Source organism: Spinacia oleracea, chromosome 6 (genome assembly GCF_020520425.1).
Source record: "Spinacia oleracea cultivar Varoflay chromosome 6, BTI_SOV_V1, whole genome shotgun sequence".
Taxonomy (NCBI): domain Eukaryota; kingdom Viridiplantae; phylum Streptophyta; class Magnoliopsida; order Caryophyllales; family Amaranthaceae; genus Spinacia; species Spinacia oleracea.
Window position 1 is genome coordinate 121,312,659 of NC_079492.1, and position 16,417 is coordinate 121,329,075.

General features: G+C 38.9%; 1 protein-coding gene and 1 non-coding gene across 2 annotated transcripts; one reads left to right on the top strand and one right to left on the bottom strand.

Moving 5' to 3' along the window:
* Positions 1-948: 948 nt before the first annotated feature.
* Positions 949-5,733, bottom strand: LOC110805758 (sodium/hydrogen exchanger 1-like). The gene is made up of 14 exons (XM_022011380.2): positions 5,506-5,733; positions 5,293-5,411; positions 4,248-4,345; positions 4,079-4,138; positions 3,924-3,970; positions 3,641-3,841; positions 3,448-3,494; positions 3,270-3,336; positions 3,083-3,183; positions 2,889-2,990; positions 2,658-2,796; positions 2,495-2,557; positions 2,239-2,322; positions 949-1,504 (listed from the first exon to the last, which is right to left on the bottom strand). Exons 1-14 carry the CDS (start codon positions 5,638-5,640, stop codon positions 1,208-1,210), a joined length of 1,560 nt encoding a protein of 519 aa, XP_021867072.2. The 5' UTR covers positions 5,641-5,733; the 3' UTR covers positions 949-1,207.
* An 8,705-nt stretch (positions 5,734-14,438) lies between these two features.
* On the top strand, positions 14,439-14,545 carry LOC130464521 (small nucleolar RNA R71). Its single transcript, XR_008924925.1, has one exon. It is a non-coding gene; the product is annotated as a small nucleolar RNA R71 (small nucleolar RNA).
* Positions 14,546-16,417: the final 1,872 nt, after the last annotated feature.

Here is a 16,417-nt window from a genome sequence, read left to right on the forward strand (position 1 = left end):
ATTCTAGAGAGAAGTTCTCTAGAAGAGTAGTCTTAAGGCGGTAAATTGGACGTACCTTGAGGTGTGAGCCTTGGCGGCCTATTTATAGTGTTTGCATAATAAATGCCCATAGGTCATTTATTGCTATTGGGCCTTGGGCCTTAATGGATGGCTGAATAGCCACTGGTAGGTTCGATGTTGTTGTTTAGAGCCATTGGGCTTTGGACTTAGTGGCCCAATTGAGAGTGAATTGGGAGCCCAAACAACAATAATGAAATTGTTAACAAATACTCCGTAACAATAACAAGGAGCGTGGTGAAGAAGGCGCACTTGCTTGTCAAATTGCACGAAGAAAAAATATATATGATGTGTTTAAGGAATACAACGGTCGAAAATTGTAGCTTTGTAGTTCCTTTACACTAAAGGAGATTTGCACCTTTTGTGTTTGATGGAGCCAATAAAACAAATGTTTGGAAATACAACCAAAAGATACACATCCTGACTTTCGCTATGTTCTATTCGACTTATCCTGTTTAAATTTATCTGAAATAAACTTATTTACATATAAAAACAATCGAAAAAAACAATTTATTTTTTCTAAACCTATATTATCTGAACTTAGACTCCGTTCTATTTAACTTATTTGGTCTGAATTGAACTTATCTGGACTTATTTCATCTGAAAACACTTATTTTGTATGAAATAAACTTAGTTGTGTGTGAAAATGTTAGAAAAAAATTATTGTTTTCCTAAATTATCTAAACTTATTTTGTTTGAAATAAGTTGAACTTATTTTGTTTTGTTTGAAATAGGTCGAACAGAACATAATCTTAAATGAACTTATTTTGTTTGAAATAAGTCGAACAGAACAGAGTCTTAAATGAACTTATTTTGTTTGAAATAAGTCGAACAGAACAGAGTATTAAATTAACTTATTTTATCTAAAATAAGTTGAATAAAAGAGAGCCTAACATCATGCAATACATTGATTCAAAGTCATAGGTATCGAGAATTTGCTCACAATAACCCGAACGTATAATGATCATATAAACACCATGTTACATGTACCAGTGTACCACCATATGTTACTAATTAATCCGGCCTACAAGTGTACAACCTTTACACAATATGTACATGAACTCCCTTCAATTAAATCTTGTTAGATTAATGATGCACATTAATTAATTACAGATCTGATGCATTCAGCTAATGAATGTACATTCCATTGTTAACGTACGGGATTACCTCCAAAGACAGGACGCATGACTGAATTATCAAATTTCCGCCAATAAAAATGGATGGTGCTACTTGGGGTTGTTATAAACGTTCGCAGGATGCTTCGACGAGCTAGATTACATGTCATGTTCACTTTTGAATCTTTTCCATTGCTGAACAACGGTAGACCTAAGTCTCCTAACAACGTTGTCATAGATGTTGTTGGTTCGGGAGATTCATTATTGTTGTCTACTTTCCTTGAAGAAGGTAGCAAAACCCAAACCAGGGGCTTAGTCAACATGCCAAACACCTGAGAATGTCAAACTTCGATCAATTTAGGATGGAAACTCAAGTGGCATTACAAAAGGAATAATCAATTGTTACATTAAAAAAAAAAAAAAGACGGTTTTCGGTATAAAATGCTTAAATATGTTGAAATTACCAAAATACAATCCTTTTAACATAATTTTTAATTTACCGTCTATGCAACAAGCAAATCCGTTTTTATTTTTATTTATTATTATTGGTAAGTACAATTGGCGGTTTATAAATTATTTGGTGGACAATATTCCACTTTACTTGTCATGTAGTAACCAAAGGAAACCGTCAACTGAATTGATAGTTTTGTCATAGATCGCATTGGTATTTCATCGTTGAATCTGGGAAAAAAAATGTATTCTTTTAACATAATTGATGACGTGGACGGTAGATTGAGAATTATGTTAAAAAAGGGAGATGATACACATACCTCAGGGGTAGGGGTATGCAGGACCCACATACCCTGGTCTTTTATTGGTCCAAGTCAACTTAAGGAAATTTCATTTTGAAGGAAGATGGGTTTATTTGGGGGTGAGACCAATAATAAACCAATCAAAAAATAGGGTATCTAAGAGCCCACATACCCCGAGACATGTGTAGCCTTTGCATTTTAAGGGGCGTGTTTTGGAAATTTGGACTTGTTTAAGCATTTTATATGGAAATCCCTTAATATATATGGATGCAATCGACCAGCGACAAATATATAATGAGGGTAGAAATTGTTACCAGCGTACTGAAAATAACTACAGTTATTGTGCTTGTAATGAGCATAGCGTTCTCGCGCTTCTGAGTTAGGGCAGATGTTGTAAACTGCAGTGTTGTGATATAGCAAAGTCAACCACCAAACAACAGCACGATGAAGAGAGGCGAAGAATTATTCCCTCATATTTATGGGAAATTGATACAAAGTGAAGTTTGATGAATTTTTCCATTATTATCGTAAGGAAAGTAGGTAGCTAAGAATGAAGAGTTTGGTTTATACCTGATGATAAGCAAGTGCCAAGGACACAGATCCTCGTATCAGACCAGCCCACCATATGAGAATCTGTAAAGAGTTATAAGACCATTAATGGAGTCAATCAAGCATCTGAGGCTGTGTTTGGGTGGTAACATCACATGAAAAAACCAGGAATATAAGTTGTTACCTGGTGTCTAAACCCTATCTTCTCAGCTGCACCCCTTCTTGTAAGACTAGCAAGGAAAGATAGGGGGAAAACAAATGCTGCTCGACTAACCAGTACAAGCCCTAGTAGACTTGCACTCACTCGAACACATGTACCAAGGCTGCATTATAAACAAATTTTAAAAAAATTAAATTGTTTATAAACATATATATATATATATATATATATCCATGTCTTCAAATGAAAGGTTACCTATGGAGGACGAATCTCCATCTCTCAACATCCAAGGCATCCATACCAACATACAGGAATATGAATGTTTCTGCAACAAATGACATTGCAGCTATACCATGCCTGCAAATCGTAGTAGAGAAAACATAATTAAGCATGAAGCTAGAATGATGCAAATCATTAGGTTGAAGGTTGAAGGTTGAAGGTTGACATACTTAATGGAAACTCTAGAATTTGCAGTGACGTTATGCCAGGCATAGTGTGACATGATTATCCCACAAACGAACGATGAAAGAATGCCGCTTAGATTGAAGAGCTGTCAGAGTCAACAAACTTGCAAATATTAGAATTAATTTCCCTATACTTAATATGTGTATATGATCATGTATGAGAAAGACTTACTATAGCCATCATGTAGGAAAGGTAAGCCATCAGAAACATAACAGCAATTTCACGATCACTCGAGTGCCTGATGTTTACCAATTTTCACAAGTTTAGCAGCAGTACGTTCATGTAGCAAAAAATCAAGTCAGAAGTAATGAAAATAAAACAATGACCAAACATGAAAACCAATACTTACCTGCCAAAGCACATTTTTTTTGTTACATATGCACAAACCAATCCAATCTGCACAGGAATTGATAAAGGACAAAATTCAACTTCTGAACTCAAATAGCAAACCTTTCATAAACATAAACCATGCAATTAATGCCGCGCTTAATCATTTAAAGAGGGGACTAATGGGAAAGTGATATAGCTAGAGAGAAACTTACAATGACACCAAGGAAGGTACTAGCAACAAATAAATAGACTAAATCTCCAACAAACTGTCGTGCAACAGTCGAGCCAACGACAGTAGTAGTAAGTTTAAATTTCTGGATGACATTGAAGAGTACAACTGATGTTGCATCATTCACCACACTTTCTCCAAAGACTAGGCTATACACTAAGGGTGTCTCCTCTTGCTTAAGCACCTGCATTAACATAATGAACTGTGTTAAAATAATGTATGATTTATCAGAAAAAAGATGCAAACCTTAAAGAAGTTGATGAAACCTGTAAGATGGAAACAGAATCTGTAGCTGCAAATATTACTCCGATTGCTGTAATGTATTCAACCAATTTCAGCAAATTAGTTACAGACGATACTACATATATATGCTAAATTGCAGAATAAAAATGAACACATAGGAAAGGGAGAAAAATATTACCAAGAAAATCCCCAAAGTCTAGGAAGCCAACGTCCAGGTGTTTAAACAACTGCTGAGCACCTGAGTCATATTATAAAAATAAAAAATTATCAGAGCCAAGGAAAGAAAAGTTTAGAATTATACCATAAGATAAAAATATAAGACGAGCTACTTGCGATAAAAAAAAAACCTTGTGATATGACGATAAAAGATATCAAAGTGCCAATTGCACCAAGTAACATGATTGTCGTGAAGTTGTGGAAGAACTGCTTCTTTTCAACCTTGAAGCTATAACAAACAAGCAACAAGCATTAGAACATTCTATAATAAGTGCAACAAAATTAAGTAAGAAACCATCAAATTGTAAGCTGCATATACTTGTTTTTTTTTTTTTTTTTATGCAAATGAGCCACAAGGACAATGCATGTAAATTATAAATAGGGAAGGAGATTCAATCCGTATAAAAACTATTAGTCTTAACCATTGAGGCAAGACATCATTGGTGACTTTACCTACTTGTTGCCGCTTTGACACCTCCTTTCAGGCGGGGATTAGAAAAGGTAAACGGACAAATTAATCAAAATAAATTTGAACACACTCATCCCTTTTACTAGTGTTCAATTCAATTTAATTAATTTGTCCGATTATTTCTTTTTTTTTTAATTACGGTTATTTTAATATCTGTTCATTTTCGATTGAGCCAAGATTTATTTGTTCTTTTAGTTGTGGGATGTAATGGACTAAATCAAAGTTGCTCTTAAAACCTTTATGGGGAAGATTCGTCCCGTTATCGCTTTTGGATCAATTGGAAATAACCTCTCTACATCATGGGGAGACTCTTTGAGGCAATGGGTAATGATAATGATAATGATAAAGAATGTTAAAAATATCCCTTGTTAAATCATTACAGAAATATTTATGTCGCGAAAAATATTAATCTTTGTAGTGAAATAAACAAGATTGCTAAGGACTAGTTTAACATCAAGAGGAATACAATCTTTGTCCCTAATGTAGACCAAAAACTCTATGACAATTAAACGACTACGATTTAGTTATCGGTCGTGACAGTGCTGGCTTAAATTACACTACTAATAGCGATTTTATTTTACATATCAAAATCCGGGCAAACGGAAACCAACTAATTATATACATTCAACGTTTTTTTATGGGAAAATAATTATAAACATTCAACTTAAATTTAATTAAAAATTAAAAATTAATAAGAACGAACATACCCAGCATTGAATATAATAGGAGGAAGAACATAATTGAAAAAGAGTTGCTCATCGAACTTGAAAAGTAGCGAACTTGTTCCTTTGGAAAGGTACAATATGATTGCTCCCGTGCTAAAACCCTACACATATGATCGTTAATCACACAATTAACAACCAAAAAAATCATTAATTTACCTAAAAAATTATCATTACACGAAATAGAGAGGAAATTACGATAACAAGGTCGATAATTGTGCTGCTAATCCATCGTGTTTTCTCCAGAAGATGACCAATCAAAATGCAAATACAAAGCAAAACTACAAACAACGAAATTGCATGAACGGAGGCTAGATTAGCCTCCAAAACCATAATTAATTTTTTATGGTTTAAATTTCTAATCAAGTTTAATTTAAGTTTTTAAACTTCTAATGAAGTTTAATCTAAGTGAACTTCTAAATTTCTAATGATGTTTAAGATTTTCCCGTAAAATATAGTGATTCAAGGTGAGCAAAGAACTTGAGTTTAGTACAAACTCCCATTATATTTTTATTTTATTGTATTAAGCGCTACCAAATATTATTATTGTTTTTTTTTTTGTTTTTTAACATTGATTAAAAGTTTTATATTAACTGAAAAAACAATATAGCAGATAAATTAATATAACGACAACCACAAATTCATAATTACACTTATTGTAAAGCGGATGTAAGAAATCCTCTAAGAAGGGAAATCTCACATCTTGAGCCAACCCTAATTCTTAAGCGGATGTAAAGTTGTCAAAATGTTTTAAAGTTACCTAATATACTACATATGAAAACGTCATTTATAATGATAACGGAAAATATTGATTAATCTTGACATATACGTACGAGTAATAACGAAGATTATTAGAGCATCTCCAACGTTGCTAAATTAGTTTGTCATGTCACGTAATATTTCCAGCTATTTCCTGATTTGTACCCTACTAGTTAGCTAGTAACTTGAATTTAATTTTATCGTACTTGTCCGCCAATATTTTAAATTTAATTTAAACGACAAAATAAGCTAAAGACAAACGCTAAAGGATAAAATCAATTTTTTTGGAAAATGGCATCAGTTTTTGAAAAATGGCATCTATGTTTGAAAAATGCATTTGTTCTTTGAAAAATGGCACCTGTTTTAATTCTTGTCTTATCCCTATTTTATCGTTTAATGGGGTGAGATGTATTTGTTAAATACATCTTCTGATATGACGCACGCTGCCCTCTAACTTGTGTCCTTTAATCCTATTAGTGTGCCACTTCTCTAATTGACTGACACTTGTATTTGGATAACCACGTCACTTATACCTTGTAATCTTGGATACTCCACATAGGAAATAACTTTGAAAGGATGCCATTCCGGATGTTAAATATATCCTTTACACAACAAAAACAATTGTTTGGCTTTAGAGTGTACTTCTCTCTGGCCACACTTTCAAAAACTTTACAATCTAGAAACCCCCTTAACTTTTACACCAAGGTTAGCATGGACATCTTTAATTCCTTTCTTTCAACCCCCTACAAGGGAATTGAGTTTCAAGCTTTTAGCACAGACTTGACAATACATGACAGTCCAAATAAGATAATACACTTACCATTATCAACTCCTCGCGTGCATCCTTCCTGTCAATTGCTCAATGCAATAATCTCTCAACTTACTCAACAATTACAAGAACAATTTACGTAAATAATAAAGTGAGTCTTTGATTAATGGAAGAAGACAAATTAGAGACAATGTTGTTTACAAAATTAACAGCTTTGTGACTTTAGACAAAACTCTCCAAAACACAAAATAAATCACACAATACTTTCCCTCCCTTTCTCCTCTCTACTTATTCACTAGAGTTGCTGCCAAGTACTCTTCATTAATTGCTATTATTGTCAGTGTCTTCTTGTGTCTTTGACAGGCTAAATCGCACTCCTATCAAAGATAAACCTAACGTTCACCAACTAAAAATATAGCAAGGGAAGCAGGGATCGTATCCACAGGGAAACAATGTTCTTTCTACTATTAATTAACTAATCTAGACTACTGGTAACAAAGAATTGGATTGGTTTGTATATTAAGCTAAGGCAAATAATCAAACTGGAATATAACAATATTAAGGGAATCTAGGGCAGCGGTTCACCACAAATGCAGACCGGGATTGGACAACGGACAATAACAATTAATTAACAATCATAACTAGGAAAACATGCATCTCTCGAATCTTATGAATTCCTTAGGACAGAACAACTAGCGGGCTCTCGCTACGTACTAGAAATAATTCCTATCTAATAGCCACAGACCAAAAACATCAGATTTATACCTCTCGGCGCATAATCTAAGGTTAATCAAACTCAAATCAAAATAGTCCGGCCGAACAGAATTGACGAGCAATAATAATAAGCTATAGAAATTATAATCAATCAATCAAATAATCAAGTCCACATATAATCCCAATCATGCATTCATGGATCCCCTAAACCCTAGAAATTAAACTACTCACTCATGATAACTAATAACAAAGCGATTAACATAATGGAAAACATGATCAAAGCAATAGAATAAATTAAAGTAAGAAACAATACCTAATTCTCCAACAATGGAAATTGAAAGCTTGTGTTTTTATATCAATCGAACTAAGTGTTTGAATTAATGTAGAGAGGAAATAAAACTTAGAAAAATAAACTAAGGGTTTAGTGCTGGAAAATAAGATGTCCCTAAAAAATAAAACAGGTTTGCTTAAATAGTTTTGCCAAAATAAGGCCTAAAAACGGAATTAAAAACGCGAAAAACTGCTGGAGGTTGGCGTCGCCCGATCGGGCGAATCACTCGATAGTCGGCCCGATCGGGCCAAAATCCGCCCGATCGGGCGGATTGCGAAATCTCCACAAAGCCTCCAGATTGACCGCCCGATCCGGATCGGGCGAGCTGCGCCCGATCGGGCGCGCGTGGATGAACTTGGCTTGCTTATACTTCCGCCCGATGGTTGCATTTCGCCCTCAGCTTCCAGGGCGATTTGCAATCTTCAAGGTATGTCGCCCGTATCACCAAGTCTATCTCCCGGGGCTCAACCATAAGCATCTAAGGCTCCCGAAAGTCGACGATGGAGGTCCCGAACTTCTCGGACTCATATAGTGGCCTTGATCAACAATGAAACGGGTCTAAAACGACCAATTTCTCATAATCAAACCTGAAACTCAAGGCACACTCAATAACACACATTAGTACTAGAAACGGCTCCTAAGAGCACGTTTGATACATAAAATTACTAAGGGACGGGGGTAAAAAACTCTATATAAAACGCATATATCAAACTCCCCCAAGCTAGATCTTTGCTTGCCCCTAAGCAAAGAAATCATCGATGAATACATAAATCAACTTCACCCCAAACACATCTTAAAACAATGGATACGATTCAAGGCAAAATCCAACAAGCATGCATCAATGTCAACCAATCAAATCCATCCAACCGCTAATCCGCCTTAACAATCGTCACGCAAAGCGAACCAAAAATGCACATTGGAATTCAAGACTAGTGCTCACATACTCGTCACTCATTTATGTGGCGGATAAAAGATGTACCAGTTCGCTCTCCTCCCAACATATAAGTGAACAATGCCCTCCCAAACTCACAACACTCGTGTGTCTAGAAAAACATACACTCAACCTAATAGTCGACTCGAAATGTGTCATGTCATAACTTGCATTGATAAACAACTACTTTCACATTAATACAACTCTATGCACAAAGGTCGGAAGGTCTTTCAAGCTTGTAATGTTAGGCTTAGGTAAGGGTGCGGTAAATTTGGGTAAAATGTGAGCTTAAAGCCTTGGCTTTGGGGAGCATAAATCCTAGCAAAACCATGGTCAACCACAAATGATGACCGCAACCACAACTTCCCACTCAACACATGATGAAACAACAAACAAACCACACTATACTTTCTTGCCTTTCTTTCACAATTAAAATCAATCACTCATAAAGATAAGAAATTACAATACTTGAGTGAAACAATGCTTTGAATTTTCTTGAGAATAACGATTTTTCCTTCTTTTTTTTTTTTCTTGCTCAATCTCTTTTTTTTTTTCTTTTTTTTTTTTTTTTTTTTTTGGAACCTTCACACGATTTTTTTTTCTTTTATTCTCCTCATCTCATTCATTCTTTCATTTCATTTTTTTCAACAACAATCATGATAAGAAGAATTTCCCTTTTCAATACTCAATATGCTCAAAATGTACCACACTGCAACTCCCTCACCTCACTACTATTAGCTCCCCCAAGCTAGGCTTGGGACTAGTAACCAATGGGGAATTTACGGGCTTGTAATGTGGTTAGTCACCGAATAAATGGCACAGGCACAACATGGGTAGAAAAAGAGGGAACAAACGTATCTAATTTCATCTGAAGGCTACCTAAATAGAAAAATGCCTTCGTCCTCCACAATGTGCATGTATATGAGTCATAAAACATTACTAATAGTTGCAAACCAATACTCAAAATCAACGGCACACCAGGAAGCTATCACACATCCTAACCAAGTCAACTAGTCAAGCACCAAGTCCACAAGTAGTTGGTCAGAGTTGACTCATGTCAAGGCATCAAAGTAATCGGATCTCAAATCATGGTTAACAAATCAACAATGCTCGTCATCAAAAACCAAGAATCAAAACAGTTTACAATCAAGGGGCACAGGGAAGCATGGTTTTGTATTCAAGAAAGCATTAAACACACCAAAATAAACACACCAAAATAAAGAAATGCAATAATAAAAGAAAGACATACCTACAATGTACAAGTAGTGTGAACCCCCCCCCCCCCAAACCAAATTAGACAATGTCCTCATTGGCTCAAGGGTATCGAACCTCATCATCAACATCATCTCGGCATCACTGATGGCCTTGGCCATCATCACCATCATCATCACCATCATCTCGGCCAGCATGCCCACTAGGACCCGCTCCCCACCCTCCGTACTGGGTGGGTGTGAAGGTGCCCATAGAACCCGGAGCTCCATATCCCTCCGCGGGATAGGTAAACCAGGTAGGGTGCTCGTAATCTGGGGCAATATAGCCCTGCCTGGCATACTGATCATAAAATGGGAACATGGTCCTCAAAATGTACCACACTGACCCCTGATCCTCATGAACTACCGGGCCACTCTGGGGCCTCCCCGTGTCTCGACGCCCCCTCCTGAAGTAGGTGCGAGGCTCTGGCTGGTACTGATGGGGCTCTGGCTGAGGGTCAGGCTGAGGCTGGGGGTCAGGCTGAGGCTCTTGCTCAAATCCAACAAATAGATAATGAGCCTGACCGGGTCTGAAACTAGTGCGGCCCTGAGGGTCGGGCAAGGTGAAAAGCCTGTTTCCCTCGAACATCCAGTACATGGCTCCCGGCCTAAATAACCCATGCTCCCCCTGTAGCCTACAGAGTCCAGCAAAATAAGCCAAATCAAGCAAGTTGCTACCCAGAACTGGAATCTGGTTAGCCTCAGTAAAATTGGCCGTGGCCATGGCTATGTGGGTGATCAACCCACCAATGGTAATCTTGGTAGTATGTGTGGATGTGGCTATGGAGTAAAATTGAGAGGCCATGTGATGTGCAAGGTTCATTTTGTAGCTCTCCTCTCCTTCGGAAACGTAGCCACCTAAGATCTCTAGCTCCGTACTCCTAATATTCTGGGTCTCATCCCTACCAAAGATCGTAAAACCAAGAAACCTGTAGAAGACAATGGGTACCGGGTGTTGAATCTTGGAAGCATGCAAATGTTGCATACTCCCGGGATTCGCATTGCCCGTAAGCTTTCCCCACATGGTGCAGTTATTGTGAGTCTCCTTGGGTTTCCTACTATATGTGGTAGACAATCCAAAAATCCTACCAAAATCAGATAAGCTCATGGTGTAGGTCCGGTTCATCACACGAAATTGAACCGATGACACGGTTCGATAACCATCCCTACGAACATTAAAACTACTCAAGAATTCTAGAGTCAACCGCCTAAATGTGAGACGGAGCAAACCATACATGCTACTCATACCAACACCAACAAAAACACGTTTTACATCACGCTCAATTCCCATATCATGCAATGATTTTTGACATATAAAGCGAGTAGGGATTACCTCCCTCAATTTGAGGTGCATGAATCGTGCTCGTTGCTCCTCCGTAATAAAGATGACATCCGGAAAATCCGTGTCGGGCTCGAATTGCGGTGGTGGAGGTGGTGGTGTCGGTTCCCGAGCTCGGCTTGTGGAAGCCTCATGTTGATTTCTTGGTACCCTCGTGCATTTTCTTTGTGGTCTATTTGCCATTGATGAAAAATCTGAATTTTTGAGTTTTTTGAGCTTTTTGGGTGAATTTGGGGATTTTGTGGGGATGAGAGAAAACTTAAATCGGTTAGGTGTAGGTTGTAGAGGATGATGAGAGGATGATTTTGATGAAAGAATTGTTGAATTTGGTGGAGATTTGAGGGAGATATGGTGGTTTGAAGTTTTTGGAAGTTGGGGTTTAATGGAGGAGTGAGAGAAAGTTAGGTTGAAGATGAAGAGGAAGTGAAGAAAGATTGGGGAAATCGTGAGTTTATCGCTGAAATCGCGTCTCGCCCGATCGGGCGACTTTCCGCCCGATCGGGCGGGATGCGATCCTTTTCTTTGCATGCGTGCGCGCCCGATCGGGCGCACCTCGCCCGATCCGGATCGGGAGATTTGCGAAAGCTCATTTTCTTGACTTTTTCCTGCCCAGAATCATCCTTGACTTTTCACCCGATCGAGCATTCCACTCGCTGGACCGCCCGATCGGGCATGCTGCGCCCGATCGGGCGGAAATAAACTGCAAGAAACTCATCCGTGCGCGCCCGATCGGGCGCACCTCGCCCGATTCGGATCGGGCGGTTTGCAGCGTGCTTGGCCTTGTGCGTAATTTCACTTTCTCGAACTTGGAGCTTTAGGCCTGTACATTATTAAACACCCAAACAGCGTAATGCCCTCTTCTCGCCTCACTAACACTAAAAATAATACTTAAACACACGTAGGTAATGGAAAATACTAACTAAACACACAAAAATTAGAATCAACAATCAAACTTATACTACTAAGGCAATAAATGGATAATGAAATACTCATCCCCTATGAGATTGATGTAATGTCCCCATTACACAATCTCCGTTTATGCGCAGACAATGGACATGAAAGGGATGAGAGCCACGACAGCTCATCGAATGGGGGCACCAAAGATGGTGCCATCTGGTGTCACATCGATTACCTTGGATGAGCTGTGTGGTGCGGGAAGTGACAGATCACGACCCCGATCACGAATACGATGTCCACCGTTTACAGAACTTTCGGCCCTTTGGGTCGTGGCATCATCAATCCGTCCCTTCTTTCGAACCCATGCCGAAGAGTGCATACTCCGATCACCTCCACCTGCAAGATAATTTGAAACATGTGCTTTTTCCGAGGAGTTATTAGAGTTAGTATGAGTCAATTCGGTATTAAAATAATCATTAGAAACATTGACTCCAAAACATGACTCTTCTACCATAGGGTTCTTAGCAACATGGGTTAAATTGAAAGTAACCTTATCATCCCCCACATTTAAGGTCAGCTTGCCATTTTTGACATCTATGATTGGCCCCGTAGTGTGTAAGAAAGGCCGACCTAAAATAATAGGAATTTGCCTATCCTCTTCCATGTCTAAAACAACAAAATCAACAGGAATAAAGAATTTACCTACTCTAACAGGCACATCTTCTAAGACACCTAGGGGGTATTTTACAGATCTATCGGCCATTTGCAGAGTTATGTTGGTAACTTTTAAATCACCCATGTTCAACTTAGTACATACAGACAGGGGCATGACACTAACACTGGCACCTAAATCACATAAGGCTTTGTCAATAAAAAGGTTGCCAATATTACACGGGATAGAGAAACTCCCGGGGTCCTTCAACTTGGGTGGAGACTTATTTTGTAGTAAGGCACTGCACTCCTCAGTAAATGCAACAGTCTCCACCTCACTAAATTCTCTCTTCCTAGTCAAGATGTCTTTCATATATTTAGCATATGCAGGTACTTGAGTAATTAATTCAGTGAAAGGGACTGTTACCTGCAGATTCTTTACCACTTCTAAGAACTTACCAAACTGCTTGTCTAGCTTGTTCTTTAGCTGACGATGAGGGAAGGGAAGTTTGATAGGTGGAACTTGTATCTCAACTTTCTTCTCAACCCCTGTGTCAGCTTCCTTATCCTTGACCACCTTCTCACTTTCTCCTGGCACAGCACCACTAACAGATACTTCAACCCCTTCCTCTATAGTCATAGGTGGCCCATCATATTCATATCCACTCCGCAGAGTGACAGCATTTACAGACTCTCTGGTCACAGGCTGTGAAGGGAGTTGACCTTTGGGTCTCTCTGCAAGAGCGGTAGCCATTTGTGCCAACTGTTTATCCATGATCTTGTTATGAGCAGTGAGGGCATCGATTTTGGCATCCTTTTCGCTTAGAGATCTCTGCAATTCCAACATCATATTCCTCATCTCTACAAGCATGGGATCAGGTTGTGTGGGTTGAGGTTGTGGTGGTAAGCCAGGTGATCCACTAGGTTGCGAGTTGTAGTTACTCCGCGGTTGGTAGGGTTGTTGTGGTGGTGGAGGGTGTTGAATCTGGTGGGGGTTCTGAACATTAGTACTCCTATATGATAATAGGGGGTTGTTTTTATACCCCTCATTGTATGAGTTGGAATACGAATTGTTCTGCTTGTAGGACTGGAATGCATTGCATTGTTCGATGGAGCTCCGGCATACCTGTGCATAATGGCCTTGCATCCCACAACTATTACAGACATTAGCAGATTGGGCACTCATTGCAGCGACACTAGCATGTTGGGTGGATTGGGAAGATGCGATCTGTATATTGTCGAGCTTGTGATGTAGGGCAGTTAGCTGAGCAGTAAGCTGTTCAATAGAATTCATCTCATGCTTAACACCTCGGTCGGCAAAACCTCTAGGATTCCCATATTGGGCACTATGGATGGCCATCTCCTCAATCACCTCCAAAGCTCTAGGCACCTCCAGTTGCATAAATCTCCCTCTGGCAGCTGAATCTAAAAGACACCTAGACTCATTACCCAGACCATTGTAAAACTGCTAAACCAGGAACCAGTCATCCAAACCATGGTGTGGGCACTCTCTTTGCAAGTCCTTGAATCTCTCCCAGACTTCGAACAAACTCTCATCTACTTGTTGAGAGATACCTAATATCTGACCCCTCAGACGAGCTGTCTTCTCAGGTGGGAAATATTTAACATAGAATGCAAGGGCCAAAGAATTCCAATTGGTGATTTTCATAGCTGCGCGGTTGAGACTGTTAATCCATAGCTTGGCCTTCCCACTCAATGAAAATGGAAAGAGTATCTCCATAGTCTGCTCCGGTGTTAAATTCTTCTGCTTAATGGTGGCACAATACTGAATGAAAGACTGAATGTGGAGATTGGGATCTTCACCCTTTTCCCCACCGAATTGGTGTCTCTCGATCATGTTTATCAGTTGGGGTTCAATCTTGAAATTCTCGACCGCAATGGAAGGCATGATTGCCTTGGGAAGCATAGACAGACTTGGTTTTGAATAGTCTGTAAGCCTTGGCACAAGTGGGGGTGGTGGTGCTTGGTCACCCATCTCTGAATCTGTACGGAATAGATTGCTTATCAGATAGTGGGATTCAGAGTCAGAATAGTCTCTCAACAGTTCAACGAATCTACGCCGTCTACGAAAGGTCCGTTCAGGTTCAGGATCGAACGAAGTCAGATCGCTGGTATGGACAGTCCTGGGCATAAACAAGCAAGAACTAGAAAACAGTCGTGAGATCTGGTCTCAAGGAACGGGAGTCCCTTGAGAAGTGACAAACAATAATCTAGAAAAACAATTAATAACAGAACATAAAACCGTTTCCCCGGCAACGGCGCCAAAATTTGACAGGCTAAATCGCACTCCTATCAAAGATAAACCTAACGTTCACCAACTAAAAATATAGCAAGGGAAGCAGGGATCGTATCCACAGGGAAACAATGTTCTTTCTACTATTAATTAACTAATCTAGACTACTGGTAACAAAGAATTGGATTGGTTTGTATATTAAGCTAAGGCAAATAATCAAACTGGAATATAACAATATTAAGGGAATCTAGGGCAGCGGTTCACCACAAATGCAGACCGGGATTGGACAACGGACAATAACAATTAATTAACAATCATAACTAGGAAAACATGCATCTCTCGAATCTTATGAATTCCTTAGGACAGAACAACTAGCGGGCTCTCGCTACGTACTAGAAATAATTCCTATCTAATAGCCACAGACCAAAAACATCAGATTTATACCTCTCGGCGCATAATCTAAGGTTAATCAAACTCAAATCAAAATAGTCCGGCCGAATAGAATTGACGAGCAATAATAATAAGCTATAGAAATTATAATCAATCAATCAAATAATCAAGTCCACATATAATCCCAATCATGCATTCATGGATCCCCTAAACCCTAGAAATTAAACTACTCACTCATGATAACTAATAACAAAGCGATTAACATAATGGAAAACATGATCAAAGCAATAGAATAAATTAAAGTAAGAAACAATACCTAATTCTCCAACAATGGAAATTGAAAGCTTGTGTTTTTATATCAATCGAACTAAGTGTTTGAATTAATGTAGAGAGGAAATAAAACTTAGAAAAATAAACTAAGGGTTTAGTGCTGGAAAATAAGATGTCCCTAAAAAATAAAACAAGTTTTCTTAAATAGTTTTGCCAAAATAAGGCCTAAAAACGGAATTAAAAACGCGAAAAACTGCTGGAGGTTGGCGTCGCCCGATCGGGCGACGCTTCGCCCGATCGGGCGAATCACTCGATAGTCGGCCCGATCGGGCCAAAATCCGCCCGATCGGGCGGATTGCGAAATCTCCACAAAGCCTCCAGATTGACCGCCCGATCCGGATCGGGCGAGCTGCGCCCGATCGGGCGCGCGTGGATGAACTTGGCTTGCTTATACTTCCGCCCGATGGTTGCATTTCGCCCTCAGCTTCCAGGGCAATTTGCAATCTTCAAGGTATGTCGCCCGTATCACCAAGTCTAACTCCCGGGGCTCAACCA